The sequence below is a fragment of the Schistocerca cancellata genome, chromosome 2 (assembly GCF_023864275.1).
Source record: "Schistocerca cancellata isolate TAMUIC-IGC-003103 chromosome 2, iqSchCanc2.1, whole genome shotgun sequence".
Classification (NCBI taxonomy): Eukaryota; Metazoa; Arthropoda; class Insecta; order Orthoptera; family Acrididae; genus Schistocerca; species Schistocerca cancellata.
The window spans coordinates 225,411,044-225,425,451 of NC_064627.1; the positions used below are offsets into that span (position 1 = coordinate 225,411,044).

At 39.7% G+C, this 14,408-nt stretch overlaps 1 protein-coding gene across 1 annotated transcript in view; it reads left to right on the forward strand.

Annotated features, from left to right (window-relative positions):
• LOC126161552 (kinetochore protein NDC80 homolog) overlaps nt 1–14,408 on the forward strand; it is a 194,681-nt gene that overhangs the window by 82,097 nt on the left and 98,176 nt on the right. Inside the window, exons 8-9 of the mRNA XM_049917486.1 lie at nt 605–717; nt 9,018–9,150. Coding sequence (XP_049773443.1) covers nt 605–717; nt 9,018–9,150 — 246 coding nt within the window. The remainder of the gene's footprint in view (nt 1–604; nt 718–9,017; nt 9,151–14,408) is intronic.

The window sequence follows — 14,408 nt, forward strand, 5'->3', positions numbered from 1 at the left end:
TATCACAATAGGCATTAAGTCGTTACTAAGTATACATTATATACATTGTAATTATTTTATGTTTTTATCGTAAATTGCTTTGTGTATAGATTTTTTGCTTTCATGTAGATGAAGAAAACACACACACACACACACACACACACACACACACACACACACACACACACACACACTCAAAAGATGATACTAATGAAATACGCATATATCATACACAGCACTAACCAAAAATTAATGGCTACTTCTGCCCAAGACATGATACAGCTCCACACATACAGTTATTACAATCACAGAGATTGGCTTGCATTAGGTAAGCATCACATGACACAGCAGGAAGCCGACATGGTTGCCAGAGTCATAATACAACTCTCTGCAGCGTGATATCATAGCGTAGTGATTAGCATGTAGACCTGACATGTGGAAGGTCATAGGTTCAAATCTCTTCACATGCAGTGAAATTTTTAAATTTTCTAAATCTGATCAAAATTTATTGAGTTAATTGGATTATATTATCATTGTTATTATGCCATAAAAATGAAAATTGTAGTTCTTGCCTTTGTCCCCGTCTTTTAAAGTTCACGTAGAAGTTTTAAAATTTTTGTTGCAGAACAACTACATCCTGTTGATGAGGAAGATTTGAATGCTTTGGAAGAAGAGATAAAACTCTTGGAAATGGAGCTGGACAAGAATAATTGCACAAACTTAGAAGAAGCAGTGCAGGTACTCTTGGACACTATTTTATAAGATATTTTCCTGATAAAATTGTGCAATTTCATGCAAGTGAAATATACATATTTAACACATGCTCACAGTTAGGACACAGTATTTATTTACAGCATGATATGGCATATTGTATCAGCTCTTTCGTGTTTCTCCTTGCCCCTAATACACAGGAAAATTGCTTGCTTTGAAAGCACTGGAACTTGCAATGTTTCCACCTCTTTGCCCCACAGTGAACAGCACGTCCATTCATCACACTAACTTTTTTAACAGTTTAAGATTACTTTCTTTGCTCATGATTGCTATTGTTTTAAAATAGTATGATATATCATGGTTTTTTTCCATTTTATCAATTTTAAATGATCATTTGTCCCACATGAGAGATAGCGGTTAGAAATTTCTGACTATATACTCAGATTCACTGGAGAGGTCTAGGAAAAGGGCTAGATTTTGGGAAAGGCACCCAGAACTGTAGGTCAGGAGAGACTTAGTGTAAGTCTCCCCTGACCTATGGTTCTGGCTGACTTTCCCAAAATCTAGCCCTTTTCCTAGACCTCTCCACTCGTTTTCCTTCACCCTTCTTCCTTCCCCTTCAACTGAAGGAGCTGCTGGCTCCAAAAGCTTGCCAATCGCAACAGTCTTTTATGTGTGTGTTCTGTCACCAATTGGTGAGTAGATTTTTTATCTATACAATTAAGGACTACCAAATGGTTAGAGGCAACTATTGAGCATCTGAAACTGGTGATTAAATTCGAGATGTACTGTCAATTCTATTTAGATGTGAAATGAGTATGTCTTCCTAATGTTTAGCCACGTGAAAATGTAGCATCCGAAATTGATGAAATTTGCATCAAATATTTTTATATGAGTGGTGGTACAAATTTAAAATTTTGCCACACTGAATGCCTGAAGATGAAGCCTTAGTGCTCTGAAACTGACTGTTAGGCCGGCCAAAGTGGCCGTGCAGTTATAGGCGCTGCAGTCTGGAACCGCAAGACCGCTACGGTCGCAGGTTCGAATCCTGCCTCGGGCATGGATGTTTGTGATGTCCTTAGGTTAGTTAGGTTTAACTAGTTCTAAGTTCTAGGGGACTAATGACCTCAGCAGTTGAGTCCCATAGTGCTCAGAGCCATTTGAACCAAACTGACTGTTAAAGAAAATTTGTGGTTGGGGAGCAATTGAAAACTGTTTTCCCAGAAATTGTTTTTTCTTGTTACTTCTTTTGACTCAATTTAATATACATTAAATTACTGTTTCTTCAGGGAAACAGCAGCATTTTTCCACCAGTGAACAGAATGGTTCTCTGATTTAAGGTGTTTCTCAACATCATTTTACTTTTCCAAGCCAGTTTATAATTACAAAATCAATAGAATATTGATGTCATCCTCTGTTGGAATTCATGTGTGTCCAGCCTATACTTGACAGCACTGCAGACAGAACCAACAAGGCACTTAATGTAGAAGTAGAATTGAAAATAACCCTATTTGTATGTTGGGAAAAGACTTCTCGTGTAGTCTAAATATGTTGACAGGTTTGGTTTTCTGGTTACTGTAGGGCAGAGTGTGGACACCATAAACTGGCAGTCATGGGTATAAACAAACTAGAATTAAGACTGCCAGGCAGGAGAGTAGGGATGTGGAGAAAAAAAGACCCACCTCCCTCTCTCCGGGTAGCCATGTCTTGTCTCTCTGTGAGAGCAGAACTGACCTTTGGCAACAGGGATCACCAATCCCTTCTGGTGTTCATGGTCATAATTGGAAGTCCATGATGGGTCAGTATTAATCTCTTCACCCATTCCAAAATAAAGAAGAACAATGAGCAACACACAACACACAGCATTCTGTAACAGCCAACCTCAGTTGCATAGTACCCAAGTTGTAAATGAGATATGTTTCAGGCCTGACCTTTGTTGGTATTTGACAGAACTACAGTTGAAACACCAACCTTTGAACTTTAACTGGCAGACAGACATACGAGTTTCTTTGTTCCAAAATGCTGTGTCCCACAAATGAGCCCTACATTACATTGTGCGTTGTGTTTCTTATAGAAACTGTTAGACTGCCTGCATTTGACGTGACTCCAGAGCATTGAGCACACACGTACGTCATTGCATTTTTATTTTGCAAACACATTATTCACATTATCCTTCCAAATTGCAGTTCACCAGATGTCCCAATATCAGTAACCAAAAATTGCTAACTTTAAAATACACTCCTGGAAATTGAAATAAGAACACCGTGAATTCATTGTCCCAGGAAGGGGAAACTTTATTGACACATTCCTGGGCTCAGATACATCACATGATCACACTGACAGAACCACAGGCACATAGACACAGGCAACAGAGCATGCACAATGTCGGCACTAGTACAGTGTATATCCATCTTTCGCAGCAATGCAGGCTGCTATTCTCCCATGGAGACGATCGTAGAGATGCTGGATGTAGTCCTGTGGAACGGCTTGCCATGCCATTTCCACCTGGCGCCTCAGTTGGACCAGCGTTCGTGCTGGACGTGCAGACCGCGTGAGACGACGCTTCATCCAGTCCCAAACATGCTCAATGGGGGACAGATCCGGAGATCTTGCTGGCCAGGGTAGTTGACTTACACCTTCTAGAGCACGTTGGGTGGCACGGGATACATGCGGACGTGCATTGTCCTGTTGGAACAGCAAGTTCCCTTGCCGGTCTAGGAATGGTAGAACGATGGGTTCGATGACGGTTTGGATGTACCGTGCACTATTCAGTGTCCCCTCGACGATCACCAGTGGTGTACGGCCAGTGTAGGAGATCGCTCCCCACACCATGATGCCGGGTGTTGGCCCTGTGTGCCTCGGTCGTATGCAGTCCTGATTGTGGCGCTCACCTGCACGGCGCCAAACACGCATACGACCATCATTGGCACCAAGGCAGAAGCGACTCTCATCGCTGAAGACGACACGTCTCCATTCGTCCCTCCATTCACGCCTGTCGCGACACCACTGGAGGCGGGCTGCACGATGTTGGGGCGTGAGCGGAAGACGGCCTAATGGTGTGCGGGACCGTAGCCCAGCTTCATGGAGACGGTTGCGAATGGTCCTCGCCGATACCCCAGGAGCAACAGTGTCCCTAATTTGCTGGGAAGTGGCGGTGCGGTCCCCTACGGCACTGCGTAGGATCCTACGGTCTTGGCGTGCATCCGTGCGTCGCTGCGGTCCTGTCCCAGGTCGACGGGCACGTGCACCTTCCGCCGACCACTGGCGACAACATCGATGTACTGTGGAGACCTCACGCCCCACGTGTTGAGCAATTCGGCGGTACGTCCACCCGGCCTCCCGCATGCCCACTATACGCCCTCGCTCAAAGTCCGTCACCTGCACATACGGTTCACGTCCACGCTGTCGCGGCATGCTACCAGTGTTAAAGACTGCGATGGAGCTCCGTATGCCACGGCAAACTGGCTGACACTGACGGCGGCGGTGCACAAATGCTGCGCAGCTAGCGCCATTCGACGGCCAACACCGCGGTTCCTGGTGTGTCCGCTGTGCCGTGCGTGTGATCATTGCTTGTACAGCCCTCTCGCAGTGTCCGGAGCAAGTATGGTGGGTCTGACACACCGGTGTCAATGTGTTCTTTTTTCCATTTCCAGGAGTGTATTTGTATGCAGAAAATGAAGATATTACAAACTATATCTGACAAAATAGTTCATCTGGAGACAGTTTGTTACGAAATAGCATTCATTTGGAAATACTGAATTTTGATGCAGAATTGGCATTAATTCCAAATGAAAATTTTTCTGGTCCCTGTTCATGTCATATACATTAATTAGATTGAAGAGATTTGATGATATAGCAGCAGTCTGGTACCAGCAATTTCCTCAGGGTCCTCCTGAGTAACACTTTTTGTAACATCACTTTTTATGGTTGCTGGCAAGTTGTTGAAAATGTGTTCCTGAGTAATGGACACCTCTTTGAAGGAAAGTAAATGCCTTTAAATGATTAAGTAGATTATTCTTATGTTTATAACCAACTCCCATAGGAGGTTGCAAACTTCCTTCCCTACAATACACCTGCCCGTGTATTTTAAAACAGAATGGACCACTGCCAGAAAGATGAGCCAAGTTAAATTGAACTGATGCAAATACCAGAGCATTATTAAATTGTCTAATAGTTGATAGGTAGTTCTTATTGTAGTCAGTGTTCTGCTCTGACGTTTTGAAATCCTTCACAAACTAAAATGGGTGCTAAGTTAACCTTTCCTTTGTGGCAACACGTAGTAATGGAATTGTCACTGAACTCCATTGCAAACAACCTTGCAGAGCAATGTACGCACATTTGATCCATATTGCCAACACAGTGTGTTTACACTTCATTGTCTTTGGGGGAAAGAGGGACAGAACAATATGTTTTTGGCACAGATATTTTGATGGAGAAGTAGGTAAGTTGGCAGCAAAAAGTCGTCTTGCACTATTGTTTGCCGATGAGAATTGAATTGGTCTTGTCTGCAATTGCACTGAGCTTGCTATCTTGCTGAATTGTCTTCATTCATCACTTTGTCTCGTATTTCTTTTTCTGTAGTGTGTGACACGTTCCGTTGTTCTGGAACAGCCTCTAGTTGGAGGTCTCCCTCTCAGTCTGCATGTTGTGTCTCATTTCGTTATGGAAACCTGTAATACAAAAGAAAAAAAGAACGAGGAGGACTCGTGTCCTGAGGATTCCATATAAACTTAATTATATATATATATATAAAAAGAAAGATGATGAGACTTACCAAACAAAAGCGCTGGCAGGTCGATAGACACACAAACATACACACAAAAATCTAGCTTTCGCAACCAACGGTTGCCTCGTCAGGAAAGAGGGAAGGAGAAGGAAAGACAAAAGGATATGGGTTTTAAGGGAGAGGGTAAGGAGTCATTCCAATCCCGGGAGCGGAAAGACTTACCTTAGGGGGAAAAAAGGACAGGTATACACTCGCGCACACACACACATATCCATCCGCATATACACAGACACAAGCAGACATTTGTAAAGGCAAAGAGTTTGGGCGCCCAAACTCTTTGCCTTTACAAATGTCTGCTTGTGTCTGTGTATATGCGGATGGATATGTGTGTGTGTGTGTGTGTGTGTGTGCGAGTGTATACCTGTCCTTTTTTCCCCCTAAGGTAAGTCTTTCCGCTCCCGGGATTGGAATGACTCCTTACCCTCTCCCTTAAAACCCAAATCCTTTCGTCTTTCCCTCTCCTTCCCTCTTTCCTGACGAGGCAACCGTTGGTTGCGAAAGCTAGAATTTTGTGTGTATGTTTGTGTTTGTTTGTGTGTCTTTCGACCTGCCAGTGCTTTTGTTTGGTAAGTCTCATCATCTTTCTTTTTTATATATATATATATATATATATATATATATATATATATATATATATATATATAATAGAAGGAAACATTCCACAAAGGAAAAATATACCTAAAAACAAAGATGATGTAACTTACCAAATGAAAGTGCTGGCAGGTCGACAGACACACAAACTAACACAAACATACACACAAAATTCAAGCTTTCGCAACAAACTGTTGCCTCATCAGGAAAGAGAGAAGGAGAGGGAAAGACGAAAGGATGTGGGTTTTAAGGGAGAGGGTAAGGAGTCATTCCAGTCCCGGGGAAAGACTTACCTTAGGGGGAAAAAAGACAGGTATACACTCGCGCGCACACACACACACACACACACACACATATCCATCCACACATATACAGACACAAGCAGACATATTTAAAGACCAAATATGTCTGCTTGTGTCTGTATATGTGTGGATGGATGTGTGTGTGTGTGTGTGTGCGAGTGTATACCCGTCCTTTTTTCCCCCTAAGGTAAGTCTTTCCGCTCCCGGGACTGGAATGACTCCTTACCCTCTCCCTTAAAACCCACATCCTTTCGTCTTTCCCTCTCCTTCTCTCTCTCCTGATGAGGCAACAGTTTGTTGCGAAAGCTTGAATTTTGTGTGTATGTTTGTGTTAGTTTGTATTATAGACATTGATACTGGCAAGATAAAATCCCAGGGATTCACAGATTTTTGAGACTATTTTAATGTTGATAATATAATTGCCTCATAAAGTCATGCAGGAGGCCGGCGACCATTATTATAATAATCAGCAGTTCTCCCATTCAGGATGACTGGGGTACAATGGTAAAAGTCGAACATCAGGCAAGAAATGACTTTTCTTAAATGACTGCTGATTGTTTTAATTTCAAGTTTGACATTGGATAACATACGACATAAGAAATCTTCTTTGTGTGATATAATTACAAATTAACAATTTTCAGATTCTTTCCTGTACTTGTACTGTGAAACCTTGCTTCTTGCCAAATTTCATGATTCTGGGTCAACTGTAAGTACCTTACAGATTTAGACAAGTGAGCTGACACGTTTCAAACTATGTGACACAAATGACCGTACCTTTTGCTTAAAATGTTTATTATACTGCCAAGGGACCATAGTCCATCATGTGTGGCATAAATTTAAATGTGATATGTCTATCATTTCCAGAGAAGACACAGGCAGACGGACAACAAAGTGATCCTATAAGAGTTCTGTTTGTGCCAACTGAGGTATGGGGCCCTAAAATTTATAAGAAATAAACATTCCACCTGCAAAAACTTATTTTACCTTTGCTGGTGATGCAGATTAATGGTATTGACATAGGAAGGGTGTAATGTAACGGCTGCGCGGGATTAGCTGAGCGGTCTAAGGTGCTGCAGTCGTGGACTGTGCGGTTGGTCCCGGCAGAGGTTAGAGTCCTCCCTCGGGCATGGGTGTGTGTGTGTTTGTCCTTAGGATAATTTAGGTTAAGTAGTGTGTAAGCTTAGGGACTGATGACCTTAGCAGATAAGTCCCATAAGATTTCACACACTTTGTGTGTGTGTGTGTGTGTGTGTGTGTGTGTGTAATGTAACGTTGCAAATGTTGTAAGGTAATGACGAATTAAAAGTTAAATGTATACATTTTAGAAGTAAACAGTATTTACTATGATGATGAATCTTGATTTAATACAGTTTATTCGCGCAGTACATTACGCTTGCTTAAAGAAAGCAGAAAACTCCAACCACTGTTGTGCATATAGTAAAACTAGATTCTCATTAGATGTCATCCTCTGTACTGTTTTTATAAATTTCAACTATTTGAATATTTTTCATCATTAGTGGCGAATGAAAGTGATGTCTCAATCATTAATTTTGATTAAGTAGTACAGGAGATATGGCATACTGACAAAAATTAATGTTGAAAAATAATAATATTATGATATCTGTTGTAATTTTTCTTTTCTTTATAGGATTGATACATAGAATATTGTATGTACCATGGCCACACACGTGTGCGTGCGCGCACACACACACACACACACACACACACACACACACACACACATTTTTTTCACTACCCTTTTTATTATTTTTCTAGTTGTTATGAGGACTCTTTGGTGGTGGTGGTGGTGGTGGTGGTGGTGGTTATTGTTATTATTGACTGTAAATTGTGTTCAACAGTCTGGCACATGTAAAGACGATTGCATAGCATTTTCTGTTATATAAGGACCCATATCACCATGTTGTAGATGGAAGGACTAAAGCTGTGGTTCAAATAGGTTATGAACTCTGCAATATATATATCGAATGACTGCATAAGATAGTTGCATCAGTAAAGAAATTTTGTCAACTCTTTATGAAAGGTAAAAGTTCCTGACAAGTCAGGGCTGTTTTCCTATACCAGAACTCAAAATGCAATTTTAAACTGAGCGTTTCAGCCTAACTCAGTGCTTCAGTTTGCCAGTATCATCTGTCACTAAACTTCGTGTGTAACTAGTAAGCACTTAATTGCTATACTAATAATAAAAATAATAGTAGTAAGATACAATGAAAAGTATCTCCAGACTTGTCATTAAATGTACACCACTGCAACATTCTCAGAATGATGGAGAGCTAAAAGTAAGTGAGGTGAACTGCCCTTTTTATATAAAACCACTTTTTTAAACTCAGATTAGAAATATACTGTAATCCTTTGGATGTTTTATCTGAAATGAACCATCTTATTTTGCACAGAATGTCTGTGTTCAATATTGATCTATTTACACGAAGTTCTGAGTTACAGAATACTTCATTCTACTTTTTAGCAGTTTTTTTATGCTGAATTGTAGCATTCTGATTTATTGAACTTTCTTTATAAGTAAATTTGAATGTGTTTCTTTGTAAGTAGTTGCATTGTTAACTTCATAGACACTTTGTGGTGAATGTTTCAACCTTTTCAAAATTCTTTTACATCACAAATTTTTATTCTAGATGTTAAAAACCAAGAAGAATGGGTTATGTAACGATGAGGAAGTGGTGCAGTTGGAATTAAACAAACTGCAAAATGTAAAAAAAGAAAGGGAAAGGCAAATTGAAGAGAGAGAAAATAAATTACATTGGCTCGGTAAGTAGAATACATTATTTTTATAGGTTGCTGTAGTGAGACTAATAAAAGGGCATATTAGCTGTGTTAATCATGCAACAAAAAGATAACTTCATACTGTCAACTGCCACTTTAGTATAATGTTACAAACATAACATAGCATTACATTACGTTGGTGTCATATAGGTTATGTTCATTTGTGTATTCAACATCCCTTGAGGAACACGAAAACTGTATGTTGTCTTGTCCTCACAACAGTTGCTACCTCTGAGTGACCTGCCACTCCTTTCCAACTTGCCCCAATGCATTCCTCTGTCCTTTCTGAGAAAGGAACCATTAGTTCCAAAAGTTAGAATTAATATTTTCACTTTGAAATGTGTACCGACAGTACTGGAATTTCGCCCTCATTGACGTTCATTCGATTCATTGCTTAATTTTTTACTTTTTCTCTAATACACTGTAGTGAGTTGCAATAATGTAATTTTAGCAATAGAATCAGTCAAAACCAGAAATTGTTTTTAAGTATGCACAACTTCCTAGCTTTTGGAATTATTAGTACCGTCCGCTGGTAGGAGAGAGGTAGAGGCTGGGGAAGTTAAAAAGAATGAACAAGTCACACAGACACCACGATGTGCACGAGCCACGTGTTGACAGAAGGGAGACAAGACCAATATGTGCTGGCAGTACTAAAAAGTTCACCTCCTGTAGGTAAGAGTAGCCCAGCTGTTGTGTCCCATAATTTGTAGTTTGCAAATGAATGGCCCATTTGTCACTTCAGCTTGTATTCTTATAGTACATAAGTATTGTTAAAACAATTTAGCGGAGACATAGGGCAGCAGAAATACATAACAAAAAGACTGCTGCTGTTATTCCATTGTGGACTTAGCATTGTTTGATAAATATTGTTTCAGTGGATTCTGAGTTGGACATTGTGACAACTTGTTTACATATAAATAGTATAATGTTATAAGTATGAACTTAGTATATGGTGGCTATTTGTATTTTGTCTAAGAATCCATTTCTATTTTCACACAGCTGTGCTCTCATTATGGCAGGTTTTCAGAAAATTGCAGTGTAATTTCTTTTTCCACTCTGCACAGCTGTCCTTGCTCAGTGGTCTGGCCTTGTTCCTGCCCTTCCCATCATCCTTTTAATTCTTCTGATTCTTTTACATCTGTTCTTGGTATACTGTATCATCATCATCATTGTTGTCTGTTTTGAAACTGTATCAACTTGTCCGTGTTGCTTCGACAGCCTCTATTCCCAGAAGACAACTAGCAATGGTCAGCAGCAGAGAGTGCATCTCCCATTGCATGGGAGCCTCCAGCAGCTTTCTGGGTGGGGCACACATTTACCCCTCTCTCATTTCTACTAGCTTCTATCTCTTGGTTTTCTTGATTCTCGGATACAGCCAGGTTCATCAGGATTTTTCTTTTGTGCCCTTTCTCTCTGGGAACTTGACATACAAAGGATTGAGAGACCAATGAGCTCATAGTTTAGTCCCTCTAACACCATCCACTAATTTGTACAACCCAGTACTTGATTTCAGAGTCTTCGTCGCACTAAGATTTAATCCAGTTGATATCCTCCCATATCACCATGTCTTTTAGAACTATACCACTTTCTCTTGTGTTTCTTGAACAGTGTATTTGCTATTACTACTTGAAATTTATTACAAAACTCCAGGAGTCTTTATTTACTCTCGTTTATACTACCAAGCCCATATTCTCCTGTTTATCCCTTTTTGGTTCCTTTCCTACCTATAGCGTTCTGTTCCCCTACTCTGTTCTGCCTTCTTATTCATAATGAATCCTTATCTTCTTTCCATTTCACTTCACTGACTTTCAGTTTATCAAAACTGAACCTTTGTTATCCTTGTCAGGTTTTTTATCTTCTCTACCAAATTCAAACTTCCATTTATAATGACATCTGTACTGATTATAATGAGGCAGTCCTGTTTAAGCTGTGACCATCCCAGAACCTTCTGTTGGGTACATTTGACCATTCCTATAATTTCCTCCCATCATCCCTGTTGTGATGCTTCCATAACATTGAATTCCCATATGTTGTTGAGTTGGACAAGAACCTGGTAAGTCTGGTGGCCAGTCAGAGATGTCCATAGTTTTTTCGAATGTTTGTGGCGTGAAACGTCTGCACAGTATCCAGATTGACTGTGTGCACAGGGTTCTCTTTACGAAGCACTGTATTGCTAAATAAAAAAAGATCTGTAATTTGGCTGCATTTATGTGGTAATAGCCCATCAGTAGAAGTGTTGCTTTAGTTAATAGGTATGTTTGGTTCTTCAAGGCAGTCTGGAGCATAATAGCATAATTAGTATATCATGTTATTAGTTAGGTCCCATCTCAAAAATGTTGAGGCACAGAGTACCAATTTCGTGAGAAGATATTCTCTGCATTGATACCGTTGTTTTCCAAAGTGCTAATGGATGTAGACTAATTCCTCCCATCTTAAGTTCTAAGACATAAGACATTGAATTTACATCTTGAATGTGATCCGCATGTATCATTTGAATAAGTGTGCAAATATAATAAAAAAATTAAAAAAAAAAAAAAAACATGAGCCACACAGATCATCATCAAATCTGGAACTAGCTGAAAGCCAGTGGTGAAAACTATTATCCTAAAAGTAGAAAAATGCTTTATTATCTGTTATCCACTCAGTAGCTAATATTTATAATGACCACTTGAGCAAAATAGCAAATGATCTTATTCTTAACAGCTTTCAAAATCATACTATGCACCACACTGAAAACTGCAAACCCGCCACCCAGAGGGTTTGTGTTTCTGAAATAGGTCAGATGATGAGTTCATGTTGGTAATGAGCTCATTAACAAAACTTAAATGTGGTTTTGATGATGATCCAGACTATATTATAAACTAAACAGGTCATTATACTGTGGAACTTATAAAGCATATTATTAATTACTAGTTTTCCACATGTACGTTTCCAAGTCTTCTAAAAGCTGTGAAGGTCACTCTCTTGCATGAAAAGGTGGCACCAGTATTTAGATTACATGGTTTGACAAGAAAGACCTTCAGTTATCAACAGATGCACAATTGATGGAACTAACACACAGGTCTGAAAGTAATAAATCTATAATAGAAGATGAAAAACTATAGCCATGAAGTTTCATTTCATCTAGCAAAAACAACAAAATTAACACATTAAAAATAAATAACAAAATTTAAAATTTGTTGATGTGAAATTCCAAAGAATATGTCTGCAGAGCAATCTAAAATGGAACATAAGCATTAAAGTTCTTACATCTATATGTTATATGCTAAGGATACTGAATGCTGGATGTAACACAGAAATGATAGTACAAGAATATCATGCACATTTCCAGCTGTCAGTCAAATATAGAATAATATGCTGTGGAAATGCATCCTACAGCTGAACCATATTCATAAATCAGCTCTCAGTCATATGCAACACACAAAGACAAGACTTCCGTTGTCCTAGTTTCCCTACAGTAAAAAGACTGAACCTTCCACACCTGTATATACTCGAAACAATAGTCCTTTCTAGAAAATATTTCAGAACCTCCAATGCATCAGCAAAACAGCTCTGTGCAAAATCGTATAACAAGAAACTAAATTAATATTTGTGTCTCTCATGCCAGAACACCTACCTATCAGAAGAAGGTCTTTCATACTGGAACACAATTATAGAATCACCTTCTTAGCAACATCCTGTTTGTAAAGAAAGCAAATCCTTATTAAGAATGGTCATTTCTGATAGACCATAGTTTTTACAATGTAAAAGAATTCATCATCGACTGAAGTGTGATTTTATAATACAAATTCAATCATGTTATCTGACTTTGACTTTATTGTAAACAGTAAAAATATGTATTTATTTTAATATGCTAACTGCTCTTTTAAGTATCTGAAATTTGAAAAGCAGACATACAGTATATAATGTGTATGGAAAATTGCATTCTCACTGTCATACATATGTGCTGTCTAACACAGTAGTTTATGTGGTGATTGTGTATAATAAATTACATTAATCTTACATGTGACAAATTCCATTAACATAGTCGCATACACTATGTGATCAAAAGTATCTGGATACCACCAAAAACATATGTTTTTCATATTAGGTGCATTGTGCTGCCACCTACTGCCAGATACTCCATATCAGCAACCTCAGTAGTCATTAGACATCGTGAGAAAGCAGAATGGGGTGCTCCGCGAAACTCACGGACTTCGAAGGTGGTCAGGCGATTGGGTGTCACTTGTGTCATATGTCTTAAAAGAGATTTCCACATTCCTAAACATCCCTAGGTCCACTGTTTCGGGTGTGATAGTGAAGTGGAAATATGAAGGGACACATACAGCACAAAAGCGTACAGGCTGACCTCGTCTGTTGACTGACAGAGACCGCCGAGAGTTGAAGAGGGTCGTAATGTGTAATACGCAGGCATCTATCCATCACAGAGGAAAGTCATCTGCCAGTGTGTGTAGTGCCAACAGTAAAATTCGGAGGCAGTGGTGTTATGGTGTGGCCTGTTTTCGTGAAGAGGGCTCGCACCCCTTGTTGTTTTGCATGGCACTATCACAGCACAGGCCTATGTTGATGTTTTAAGCAACTACTTGCTTGCCACTGTTGAAGAGCAATTCAGGGATGATGTTTGCATCTTTCAACACGATCGAGCACCTGTTCATAATGCACGGCCTGTGGTGGAGTGGTTACACAACAGCAACACCCCTTAATGGACTGGCCTGCACAGAGTCCTGACCTGAATCCTATACAACACCTTTGGGATGTTTTGGAATGCTGACTTCGTGCCAGGCATCACCAACCAACATCGATACCTCTCATCAGTGCAGCACTCCATGAACAATGGGCTGCCATCCCCGAAGAAACCTTCCAGCACCTGATTGAAAGTATGCATGCGAGAGTGGAAGCTGTCATCAAGGCTAAGTGTGGACCAACACCATATTGAATTCTAGTATTACCAATGGAGGGCACCAAGAACTTGAAAGTCATTTTCAGTCAGGTGTCTGGATACTTTTTATACCATAGTGTATATTTATAGTCACTTTCTGTACATCCACAGCAGTCATTTGAGATAAATTGTTGTAATATTATTACATATATGTATCTAATAGAGGGAAACATTCCACGTGGGAAAAATATATCTAAAAACAAAGATGATGAGACATACCAAACAAAAAAGCGCTGGCAGGTCGATAGACACACAAACATACACACAAAATTCAAGCTTTCGCAACAAACTGTTGCTTCATCAG